This window comes from Alligator sinensis, unplaced genomic scaffold (genome assembly GCF_000455745.1).
Source record: "Alligator sinensis unplaced genomic scaffold, ASM45574v1 scaffold713_1, whole genome shotgun sequence".
Lineage (NCBI taxonomy): Eukaryota > Metazoa > Chordata > Crocodylia > Alligatoridae > Alligator > Alligator sinensis.
In genome coordinates, this window is record NW_005842814.1 from 338,088 (window position 1) to 351,503 (window position 13,416).

General features: G+C 43.2%; 1 protein-coding gene across 2 annotated transcripts in view; it reads left to right on the top strand.

Moving 5' to 3' along the window:
- The window catches only part of SRGAP1 (SLIT-ROBO Rho GTPase activating protein 1), a 112,909-nt gene that overhangs the window by 7,018 nt on the left and 92,475 nt on the right, over window positions 1–13,416 (top strand). For both annotated transcript variants that reach the window (XR_003091721.1, XM_025191417.1), the window contains exon 2: window positions 992–1,154. Coding sequence is in view for 1 of the 2 variants with exons in the window: in XM_025191417.1 (XP_025047202.1) it covers window positions 992–1,154 (163 nt within the window). In the remaining variant the exon portion in view is untranslated. The remainder of the gene's footprint in view (window positions 1–991; window positions 1,155–13,416) is intronic.

Here is a 13,416-nt window from a genome sequence, read left to right on the forward strand (position 1 = left end):
AGGTTCTCCACCTTGGGAGGAAAAACCTGCAGCATCCTTATAGGCTTGGCAGTGCTACACTGGCTAGCACTATGGAAGAAAGAGATTTGGGGGTCATCATTGACCACAAAATGAACATGAGCCTTCAATGCAATGCTGCGGCTAGTAAAGTGACCAAAACGCTGGCTTGCATCATAGATGTTTCTCAAGCAAATCCCCGGACGTCATTCTTCTCCCATTGTACTCATCCTCGGTGAGGCCGCAGCTGGAGTACTGCGTCCAGTTTTGGGCGCCACAAATAAGTTTATCAGGGGTGACCACCGGTATCTGGGGGAACGTTTGTTCACCAGAGGGCCCCAAGGGATGACGAGGTCAAACAGTTATAAACTACTGCAAGGCCATTTCAGGCTGGATATAAGGAAGAATTTCTTTACTGTCTGAGCCCCCAAGGCCTGCCATTGAAGGTGTTCAATGTAGGTGCTTGAACACCTTCAAGAGAAATTTGGATGCTTATCTTGCTGGGATCCTATAACCCCAACTGGCTTCCTGCCCCTTGGGCAGGGGGCTGGACTCGACGATCTCCTTCTGAGGTCCTTTCCAGCTCTAATATCTATGAAATCTATGAAATATAGATTCGGAATTTTATGTCTAGTCCATTTTTAGCAACTGCAGGCTCTGTGGCGTTTTTGATATTCCCAGATAGATTGTAATGTTCTGAATTCTTATGCTTTTTTCTAGTTATGCCTCATGTTTTGTAAAACACATCTGAAAGTACTATCTAAACCTTGCCTATTGATTTCAGTGGGTCTGCTTCCATGTATGAAGGGGAACAAGACTTGGCTTGAATTTATATTTACAGACATGTCACACATACTTTGCAAAGTCGAACACTTATTTTTTCAACTTTAAATGTAAATTTGTTGGGTTTGTGTTTTTGCATAATTGGTATTGCTGTACGTGGTATGGGGGTACTTGTGATATGTTAATTATGTAATATATCTATATGTTTTAGGAAAGACCAGAATCTCTTATCCCCCGTGAATTGTTGGTACTTACTACTGAATCAAGTGAGAAGAGAAAGCAAAGACCATGCGACATTGAGTGATATTTATCTGAACAATGTTATCATGCGCTTCATGCAGATAAGTGAAGATTCCACCAGGATGTTCAAAAAGGTAATACATATCACATTGGATTTCAGTTAGCACTGGAAGGGAACAGTCTAACAGGTGCAGTTTTAAAGCAAGAATCAACAGTGTAGAAAGGAGTGCACTTGAACACATTAATATGTTCTTCAAAGCATTTTTCCACAGCAAAAATTGTTGTGTAAAAGTAGTATGGAAAGTGCTATCTGTGATGATGACCTTGATAATGGAACAGTTTTATATCCAGCAAGCAAAGAAGATGTTCCCTTCTTTGCTCAAAGGTGTGTTTGTGTAATCAAAGGAAGGAAAAAATAGTTGGCAACTTTAACCTAGATGTGTTATAGTGTTATTGAGCTATTTGTAGAAATGTTATTTGGCTTTGACATGAGAGAAATTCTGATTCAGGTAGTGAGGATCTTGGATTCCATGCATTAAGCTTGTGATCATTTTATCCTGAAGGTGATCTCTGGAGACAAGGAGACAGTCACATGCTCTGCTTCTTTCAGAATATTGTGTTTTCTTCCCTTTTCGTGTTGCTTTTTTTTTTCAGTAGCACAGCTACTGGGGCTTCATTTAAACTTGGCTTTGTACAAGTTGTCCAGAGATTTTGTTTAAAAGATTATTAGTTTCATAAGACAGTGCAACTCCCTCTCTGGCACAAAGGCAGTCTCAGTTTGATGTTTGTTTGTGTGCTCGGTCTGTAGCCATCGTCGTTATAGTGTTCTAGAATAAAAATAGAATGTAAATACATGATCATCACTCACAGACTGATTCTGTAAGCACGCAGGAAATTTATTGCAAAATTGAGTCCCCAAAGAGCAAAGTTTAAAGATACACAATCAGAGATTCAATGATGGCATTTCCTAATGGTTATCAAGATACCTGATTATGATTACAAAATTGGAATTCATTTGACAGAGAAAGACTTGTCACCTTCTAGAAAGATATGAATAGGTAGTGACAGGTTTCAGGAATTTCTTAGCAAATGATGAAATAGTACAAATGAAAGAGTAAGTGAAATAATATTAACCAAATGCATTGTTATGTAATAAACCTGTGACAAAAATTTAACTAAAATTGATTACTTTCTCACTGCTTTGTAGCTCACTCACAGAATGTCCTCTTGGATGCATAAATCTGCTCTACACAAACTGCTATACTAATTAATAAGAAAGGTATTATAGATGTTTAAAAAGAAAATTAGGAAAGCATTTTGAGTAGAGTCCAGCAAAAAATCTACATGCTGTTTTCTCATTAACTTCAGCAATAATACAAAGTGGTTGGCTTTCAGTACCGGGTCCTTTCTAAGATTCAAAAGTTGATTAATTTAAATACTTATGATTTAAATTTCATAAATCTGAGCTGTTTATGGTCTAGATTCTTGAATCTAACACTGAAGCCCAGTCTACAATAGCTCTGACTATGCTAGCAAAACCTTCCAAGGGAAATCACAAAGCATACAAAAATATAGAGTTTGTATGAACAGCTTATACCACCAGTTTAGCAAATGATACCACTTTTAGGTCATTATTACTGCCTCTATCCTAGGGATTTTGCCAGCATGTAGGTGTAAAAAAAATAGAATCACATCTCACCAACATAACTATGACTGGCAAATTTTCTAATATGAAGATTTTCTAATGTTAAGTTGTTTAATAATATTTTCAAAAGCATGTACAAGCAAGTTCTTATGTTAACAGAAAGAAGGGAAGGCTTAGAGATCAGCTAGTTCAGAGAGGCATAAGCTTTTGTAGGTGACAGCTACTTCATTAGATGGTCTAAGGTAGTAGGCACCCATTTTTTTGGCAGTTGGGCCACAAATTAGCCCCTCACCCTCCATGCATGCCACTCAGATCCCCTTCCTTTGCCCAGTCTGCTGCTCTGCTTTCCCTGTTCTGTGCTCCCTGCTTGATCTCTTCCTCTGCTTTCTGATTCCTGTCCTGTGCTCCTTGCTCAATCTCTTGCTTTGCTTTCTGCTTCCAGCCCCAACTGCTGCTGTGCTTCCTGTCCCCTCCCTGATCTGCCATACACACAGGCTACCATGTCACTTCTGGCACTCATGCCACAGGTTGCCTACCCCTGCTGCAAGGTGCTACTCTCCCCTGCCTTTTGCCTGACTTCACACCAACACAGCTAAATACTTCTGTTAAATAATGGGACTGAAAATGTTATTGTTTACATATACTACCTAAAAGTGAAATTAACTATCCATGAATTGAACCCATTCAAGTAGTTTTACTGAAAAGTTACAGTTACTGGTCTGCAGCAATCACCTACATCATTTAAGTTCCACATTACAAAGGTGCACATTAGCTTTTAAATGAGAAATGGTGGGGAGAATGGGTATTTTAAAGCATTTGTTTTAATGTATCGTTTACCATATTTTATAGTGTATAGGTCGAGTTTTGAACCCAAAAAATTATACCCTTAAATTTCCACCTTGACTTATACACCATATCAGTACTTCAGCCGGACCCTGCACCAGCGCCCTGCCACATGGGCCTTTGGGATCTCAGGAAGCACACAGATCAGGGCGCGCTGCCACTGTGGAAGGAAGGACTGCCCCCAGCTCAGGCTGCCCAGCCTGGCAGCAGCTCACCCCCCAGCCATGTGAGAGGCAGGCAGGCTCTGCCGATAGCAGAATTGGGCCCCTCGCTACTTCTGCCTTCAGCAGGCTCCTGCAGCCCAGAGAATGTCTGGTGCCACCTGGGAAGGGCCTGCCTTGCGTCTGGGCATGATGGGGGGACACCAGGAGGGTGGCAGGGTGTGCTGGAAGTGGGGATGGTGTGCAAGGTGCTGAAAGCAGGGGCAGCACCCACCCCTGCCCAATACCCCAAACTGCCCATGGGGCGAGGCAATCCCTTCCTGGGTAGTGTCAGGTGTCCTGTGGGCTGCAGGAGCCTGCTAAAGGCAAAAGTGGCAAGGGGCCTGGTCTTGCTTTTGGTGGAGCCTGGCCACCACAACCTGCAGACAGGAGGCAAGCTGCTACTGGGTCAGGCAGCCCCTGAGCTGTAGAGGAGGGGGGCTGCTAGGCTCCACTGCCTTTTCCTCTCAACAATGCACCCAGCCATCCTCCTGCCATGCTCTGCCCCCCAGGCAAGGCAGGGTCAACTTATACACAGGATCTTCGAAAATCCAAACTTTTTGAACAGAAATATGGGGTCGACTTATACAGCATGTTGACTTGTACGTTGTAAAATACAGTAGCTACCCCCCCTGGAGTCAGGAATTATTTTTGACTGTTAAATAGTCATTTAACCCTGACCTACTTCTAAAGCTATTTTTGCCTTCCCCTTTATATAGAAATCACCAGGAAATTTTATTTTGATTAACTGCTTCCACTGGGTTTTCCTGTGCCTGTCAGGAACAACACCCCCTCTTTATATGTAGCACTCTTTCTGTAGCCGTGTGTAAACCCAATATTAAGTGCAAAGTTTTGGGTTGGGTTTTTTTGCTCAGAATACATAGTTTTTGCAACTTTTTGTAGTCCTAAGCCATCCTTAGTAGTTCAATACTTATCATTTAAATGAAGTATTTGTTTTTAAATAAAAAGTAGAACTTAGGAAGAAGGGAAGGATAATACTCAAATGAAGTCAATAATACTAAGCATTGTGTGTGGGATAATAGGGTTTTTTTGGTTTTTGGGATTCTTTGAACAGGTGTTTTTTTTTTTCTAGCAGTATAAACCACAAGTCTTTCCTGGTTAGGAGACACCTCTTGCTTTTAGTACAAGTAACAACAGCAATTGCACCACATTTCTAAAGGTATCATTTGATAATGAATAAAATCTTGTACTATACTGTAGCTTTTAGTTTACTTTTAAGGAATCTTATTTTCCTGTTAAGATCACAAATACTTTTGCTTGTAAGGGAGCCTAAAAACAAGTGTATAATCCCTTCCCAATTTAAGTAATATAAGCTCTCATTTACTCACTCTGTTTATCACAGTTGTACAATTAATTTCATGACTGACAAACATAGAAAAAGAGCTACAAAAAGAAAGCAGGTATAATTAGATTAGATTGGTCTTTGAGCTTTGATCAGACTTGTTCATTTCAAAGCTCTTTCCATCAAGGTGGCAGCTGTTGGCTTGGATCATCTGTCTGGGCAGCAGCTCACATAGGTGTTGACTGGCTGGCAGAGTCCAATTAGCACTACAGGTATACTGGCATCCATTCGTTCTTCAGCAGCAGTGTCAGGCAGTTACAAGTTTTGTATCATTCTTTTAGATCACAGAAAGGTTCAGGAGGTATTACCTTAGTACATTTAATCTTTCCTTTTCAGTGCAGCATAGACATCCAATTTAGGGCCAGAGTTTGAAGAGTATATACTTTGTTGTCTTTGGGCCCAAGAACCTAGCTTTTCTCTATCAAGAGGAAAATTAGGAGAGTCCTAGGAAACAGAAATAAAGAAACCAAAGAAGGGAACTAAAAAATGGAAAATTCTGCGTGGAGCTTGGAAACGGTATATGTAGCTTTGAATTGTTCAGTTGTATACACAGTTTATGGTGCATTACAGACTTGTTTTGGTACCATGAGATAATAAGCAGTACCATTCACAGTCATATGGAGACTGCCTGTATCTGACCTTGAACAAATGGGCCTTGTAGAAACAGTGGAACTAGTTTTTTCAGCTGAGAATGCAGTTGCCAAGAATTTTTTCCTTTCTTCTTTAAGCTTGACATAGCTGGCATATGTCTTCATCTTAAGACGCAAAAGTTCAGGTGTTTGTTGTTAGGATTCTTGCTTACCTTGTCTCCAGAAGTGCTGTACAAGAGCATCTAAATTAAGCCTTGTTTATTGAGGCATGCCTTTATTCAAACCTAGTTTTTAGGTGAGCTTCTGATGCTTCTTCCCCATTGGTCAAGGAGTAATAGTTATATAGAGAATTATGTCATGCATATATTATGGGAAGGGCAGTGTCACTCTTCCAAGTACTAACCTAATTTTTTCTCAGATCGTATTTCTACTTTGAATTCTTTCATTTCTAACCTCATATTTTGTATGAGAGAAAGAGTTAGCTGTGATAGTCTAAATTCAGGCAGAACCCAGGCTACTGATGCAGTTTATAAACTAACTGAATGAGAGATGCATACTTTTATTAGCTTCTGATGAAGTAAGTGTTTTGCTCATGAAAACCTGTGCATCTCTTAGTCTACAAAGTGCATCTGTATCCTGCCTTCTACCTTCATTTTATGTTTGTCACCTGTATTTAGATGTTCAGGGTTACAAGTGGAGTAATGTAATCTAATATAGGGAGTGCTAGGTAAACTCTAAGGTCCCCTTTGCACATGCAGGTAAAGGCATGATGGGATCTAATGCATAGGGACCCCTGGGGTGCCCCTTCAGCTGGTAGCCTGGGTCAGCTGATGGGGCTTCCAGCCACAGGGCAGTGCATGACATGCTCCCATGGCTGGGAACTCTGGCAAGTGACCCAGGCTCCAAGTTAGGGAGCTTGCTTCTTCCCAGAGCCCTGTGGTAGGTTGACTGTAGTTGCTGTGATCTCCCAGCTGCAGGTAGCTCCATGCATTCTGCAGCTGGGAGACTACAGCTGCTGTGATCTCCGAGCCACTGGGGGGCTTTCCACACCCCCACATCAGCAGCTGTCTCCCAGCCATGGTGGTGATCATGGGTCACCCCAGCTGGGAACTCTGATTAGCTGACAGAGCTCCCAGCCACAGGGGCCCCTAGCCACATGTTCAGTTAATGGAGTAATAGGAAGCAGTTATAAAATTATTCCATGTATTTTGTGGAATAACTTTGTAGCTTATTCCTTTTTTTATCACATCATTAATTGAACATGTGGCCAGGTGACCACTTAAGGCATGATTAACTAGTTGATCGTGTCTCAAGTGTCATATGTAAAGGGGGCCTTAATTAAATGGTATGACTGTTTTCTTTTCAAATTATTAACATGGTGGGGGTTAGTTTCTGTCCTAGCAAGAAAAAACAACATCGACGAAGTCACTGTGTGAGAAGATCTTGGAGGACTCCCATTGTTGAAAGACTTAGTAGGAGCAGAAATGTGGCTGGAAATGGGCAGCACAGTGTGGGTGTGACTGGACTTTTGAGTGTGTTAGCAGGGAACATGACAGCAGCTCTTTACTGATATTACAGTTCATTCTTATCACTTATTCACAGGACTTGTCTCTTTGGTATTTGATACCAACCGCAAAATATTATCAATTGTCTAGGTATGTCTGCCAAGTTCCCAGACATATCGTTTTTGCCACAGTTTTGTCTTCTCAGTCTAAAGAAGGATGGGGATGGGCTTCTTATGTTCCCTTGCTCTGAGTAGCCAGCTACAGAGACAGCACTCTCTGGAACAGTGAGGGAGCTCCCAGCTTCAGTTGTGGATAAAAGAGAAGTGAGGCATTGAGCCAGCCTAAGTGAGCTTCCTGGGCAGGGAAAGCGCAGAGGTAGGCAGGAGCTGGGGGTGATAGAAAGCAGTTAATGAGAAGGAAGCAGTAAATGCAAACTGTCAGTAACTAAGCTTAGCACTGTATCCTCCAGACATTCAGTTTTTAACGCAGTTTCAGCCAAATCTACATGAGCTGCCTAGTTTACAATACATCACAAACCATTTCACAACAACATGGAAAGAGCCAACAGTCTATTTCTACCAGGGACCTGAAGATTAGGTACATTATCCATGGTTTTATATTACAACCTAGCTTCAGCTTTTGATAGTAGGGCTAAATACAGGTGCCCTCACAAGGAGCTAAACTAAGAAAGGCTAAAGTCTTTGTTCGTCTTGTTAGATACCTTTAGGATTTTGCATAATAGTTTTTTTTCTATCTGTCCATTGTTGTTGATTTCCCATACTTGTATTTTTTTTGTAAAGTTACTAAGTGTGTACTGTTAACGGCCCCTTACTGAGCTATGATGCCATCTGCTGGGTGTCCTTAAATGTTTTGACCATATTTAGATATATGAAGTTTTATTCTTGAGCACTTGCTGCCTCTCCCAAAGATACAAAGCAGAACAGAGAAATTTTGAACGAGAAAGGAAATGCAGTTTTTCTTCTGTCAAAATAGAATGTAATAAGGAATTATAACCTTTCAACATATGTGTTTAAACCAGCTGCTATCACTTTCTATAATGGGTTTTAAAATGCTGTTGATGTATTAGAGGGATTTCTGTAGAATCTATTGCTTTCATTTCATTCCTATTATATTCTACAGGATATGTTCATTGTACATAAGGGTAGTAGGCTAATGGTTACAGATCATGTCCCCTTTAAGTACTTCCATGCTAGAACTGCAATAATAATGAAGTAATCTATCCTTCTAAACAGTGTGCTGAAGAATACATTCTCTCTGCTTTTTCAGTCTGCAAAATAGCAATACTAGTAATAAGCGTAGTAATACTAATACAGAGATGGAGTTTGTTAAAAATAAATATTTACAGTATAACAGTTTAACTGCTCAGTGCAGTATATAATGAAGAATAGGAGATGCATCCATCTGGCATTTATTTACTTTAGTAGGCTCTAACTATAATTAGCCTTTATACACTACTTTACACCTTTCAGAGTTCTTTACAAATATCACCTATCAAACTTCTCCCAAACCCAAAATTTTATGCAATTCGTTCTGTCACTCCCATCCACACATCTCTCAATATACCCTGCCCAGCAAATAACTAGGCACCCCCACGCCTACATCAGTTCTGCTCCCCACTACTACATTCTGCTCCTCCTTCAGCACTCATGCACTTGCTTGTCCACACTCATTCTCTCTCTTTCTCTCCCCCTTCCTCATCCTATTGACCAGGTCTGTCTCCAAGTGGGTGATCACCTGCTGATCTGTCATCATCTTGTGATGGGGGGTGCAGAGTAGTGAATCTCTTGATTAATAGACTTGTTGCATTGTCCCCTCTTCTGAAAAAGGTGTGTCTTAACATCTATTGTTAGTCAATATGCAAGTTTAAGTGACAGCAGGGAGTTCCATGCTCTCTCTGGTATTTTGGTTCATCTATATCAGGCCTGTCCACTTCCAGACAGCTGGGAGTCTAATGCCACTCGGGCCACAGACCCAAAGTCTGCACATCATGTAGGTGTCTCCTTTTCCCCACTCCCTCCCACTGTGTGGGATGCCTAGCACCCCTATCCCCACACAACGTGGACAGCCTGGCTCCTTCCCTTTCCCAACTGCATGCACCACATGGGCTGTTCCCCTAGTAGAGGCAACTTGCCTCTCCCCTGCCATGCATGCAGCATCTGTCTGCCACCACCTCCCCTCGGCTACATGCACCACCCAGCTGCAGTGCAGGCAGAATTTCTTCTTTGCCATGTGTTCAGCTTGGACACTTCAGCCCCTCCCAGCTATCATGGTAGGAGCAAATAGGGAGGCAGAATAGCAGCCAGGAAGGAACTCACAGGCCACATGTTAACCCTTTGTGAGGCCTGTGTGAGGCCTGTGGGCTGCTAGTTGGACAGTCCTGATCTATGTTTTCCTCCTGACTCACAACATCATCTGCTCTCTTTCAGCTGGTTCTTTCACTTCTGCTTGAACTTATCCCCATGTCTTACATGAAGTTCTCTTGGGATGGCCCAATGTAGATATTAGGTTCTAACTCATTTACTCTGATTAGGCCAGACTAGGATATTATATTCCTGAGCCTGGCTCTACATAATTGTCCCATTGCTGGTTCTGTCCTGGCTCATTTAGATGTATTCAGTATTGAATATCTTCACAGACATCTGTTCTGTCTTTCATTACGCTGGTCCTAACTCCTGTGCATTCACCATGACTTTGCTGGGCCTGGCCCCAGGTGAATTTTAAGTTTATTGTAATACACTTAATGCACTCAAGAAAGGATCTAGATCAGGGTGGGCAAAATGGCAGATCTGGCCAGCAGCTAGATTTAATTTCCCAGCAGCCCCTGCCCACATGGCTGGAGCCAGTTTCCTTGGAGACCCCAACCGCAGCCGCACTGTGATAGCTCAAGGGGTTGCCATGGAGAGCGGCCCCAGCCATGCTGGTAGGGCATATGGCAGGGCAGGGCAAGGGGCTGTTCCAGAACTGCTGGGATCTGGCGGCAGGGGCAGCTTGATCAATGCCAGGGCAGAGCCCTAATCTGCAGCATGCATGCTTTGGGCAGGGGCACACAGGCAGCAGATCATGGCTCTGCCCTGGCTTGGGACCATGCCGTCACTGCTGCAAGGAGCTGGGGCAGAGCCGTGATCTGCTGCCTGCATGCTCCAGGTTCCCTGCAGCAGTGACAGCATGGTTCTGAGCCGGAGCATAGCTGCGATCTGCTGCCTGCGCGCCCCTTCTCAAAGCATGTGGGCTGCAGATTGCGGCTCTGCCCCGGCCCTGACCAAGCTGCTCCTGCTGCAAGATCCCAGCAGCCCCCTGCCCTGCTCTGCCACATGACCTGCCAGTGCAGCTGGGGCCGGTCTCTATGGCAACCCCAGCCTTGTGCTGTCACAGCACAGCTGTGGCTGGGGTCTCCATGGAAACTGGCCCCAGCCATGTGGGCCGGGGCTGCTGGGAAATGGTGTCCACTGCAGGCCAGATCCAGCCCATGGGCGAGACTTTGCCTGCCCTAATCCAGATTTACAAAATAGCTCTGATATTTCACTGATCATATTGTGTGGAACCTCATGCTTCCCATTTAGTGCTAACGCTCCTTTTTCTCTTTGGTTGCTGGTGTATAAAAACAACAGTGTTTACTATTTTATAAGCTGCTTGAAGACCAACACAAGAGCAAGCATCAAGTAGCAGAGCTGAAACCTATGCTTCAGGTGGCAAAAATGCCTGCATAAAGAAGAGCTTTTTTTACAGAGCATTTTATACAATGATGCTGGCTGTGGCTGCATTAATAATCAAGTGCATAAATACATATACACCAAACCCTTAAGTGGATTTGTGTATCTATAATTTATAGAAACTTATTTTCTTTGGACACAAACCATAATGAGCCAAGATGAACATATCTTCCACTGTTTACAGTAAAAGGCATTCAAGAAGCCAAGCACAATAAATATTTTAGTTCCCTAATCTTGCTGTTAACAGGAAACATGACTACCTGCCAGCTCTAGTTGAAAGTTATAGAAATGGAGGTTAGAAAGTGAATCTCTGTATCATTTTCTCAGGTCATTAAGATTAAGAGAAATTATGCCAAACAATTAAGGGCTAGCAAAGCTATTCATCACTGAAAACTGACAGATCTGGGCCAGTTTTTACTCTTTTAGTTATCTGTCTATACAGAATCACTACAGAGGGCAAAAGTTTCTTGTTAAAAATGGTTTCTACAGGTGACTTCTTTAGGGAGTAACAAGCAGAATCATTTAAGAGAAATATTTGCTGAATATTAGCACTGATTGCTCTAGAGGATGGTTGCAGAACATGTCTCAAATACAGGAGCTATGGAATTCCATGAAAAAAATAAACTTAATTGGCTATAAAATTCCAGTGCAAGCCAGTCAAAAAGGGCTTTGGGGCGCAATCCTATTCCAGCTGAAACTGATGTGGAAATCCTCATGGACTTCAATAGGAGCAGAAACAACAAGTTTGCAATAATATTTTTTTAATCTACCCTGCACAGACAGTATGCTTCCTAAAAACTTGATGTGCTGCAGTTATGCATACATGGTCTAACGTTAGGTGCAAGTGTCATTAAAGAAGTGAAGTATATGTTGTTTGTATTTAAGAATTCAAGTAATTGGTTCTCTCTTGCTGTTTTGAACATCGGGGTGCCTATACATGAGCAAGGTGGCTGCTCCAGCATGCTAGAATTCCAGCACATCAGAGCAGACTCGATTAATTGAGTCTGCTGAAGCATGGCAATTACTGCACTCCCACTGATATTTTGAAGCACTGGGCCACAGGTATATGAGACACTCTGAGTGTTTTAATTAGTGTGGCTCTCAGAGCCACTGTAATTAAAGCTCCTCCCCCTCCCCCCCCACCCCTGAGCATGTGTATAAATGCCCCAGGTGTTGGACTTTCCAGCTTCCTAGAAAAAAAAATCCCTTCCTTTGGCAATTGGCAGAATACATGTTTTAGAGTAGGCCCTAATTCTGGTATACTTATGCATATGCTTAATTATAAGCATTCAGTTACTCCTATGACTTACGGGGAGCTACTCATATGCCTAAAGTTAAACATGCACAGAAGTGCTTGAAGAATCAGGACTCCAATATGCACATTTTCTGGATCCTCCAACATATAATTATTACCATGACAAGTAACAACAGAAACACTAGGAACAATAGAGATGTAATTGTAAGCATTAATCGGGGCATTATCTTCAAATGATCTATGACAACACTTTGGACCAGATCCCAGGTGCCTTCATTTAGGCATCAAAATGCCTAAAATGTACGTAACTTGTCCTGTGAGGGAGATTCAAATCAAAAGGGGTAGGGCCCTAGGCTTCCTATACAGTAAACAGTCTCTGCCCAGGTGCCTCTTGAAGTCATTCCAGATCACTGCAGGCTTACCTTTCTCCCAGCAGCAGGAACAGCACCTCTGCTGGGGGATCAGAGCACACTTTACAGGTAGGGAGGGGGAGGGAGGGACCGCACAGGGGAGGGAGACAGGGCAGTGCTCCGGTTGGCTGAAGTGCTTTCTGATGCTCCAGGCTCCAGAGCACTGTCAGGGAGAGCAGGGCTAGGTAGAGAAGCAGAGTGCAGTCCCCGGCCATACAGTCGGGTCAGCAGGAATCCACGCCCCGCCTGGCCCTGTCCTGAGTAGGGGTGCATCAACAGGCCTCCAAGCACTTTCAGGGGCAAATCTTGGAGTGGGGCACGTGCCCCCCTGTGCCCCCCTACCAGTTGCCAGTGCTCAGCAGTCGCTGGGTAGCCAGTGAGGGTGGAGGTAGGTTGTTCTTCAACAAAAAGAGATAGAAGATGCCTCCCCCAGCCTGGTGGTCAGGGCATTCTCCTGGGGAGCTGAAGATGTGGATTTGAAGTGAGGAGAGCCCAGAACCCTAATCTCTCATTTACTGGGTTAAGGGTTTCTCCCATGACACTGGTGGGCAAAAGGTGTGTGTCACTGCCCCGGCTGTGTTTCTTGTTGGGCTGTATGTTGTGCTGTCACCAGCAGATAATTGTGTGGTGTGATCTGTCCCCACCTAAGAAATTGGGACTTAAGTGGACTTTAGATGCCTTCCACACCAATTTGAGAGAGTAGGCACCAGGCAGCTGTCCTGGCATGCAGAGTAGCCCAAATCTAGGTGCACAGGGATCTTTTCAGGCCCAAATGGAAGCACCTAATGAATCTCTGCACGTAAGTGGCTTTGCTGCAACTAAGAAAGGTCTTTTTGGATTATTCCTTATAAGTT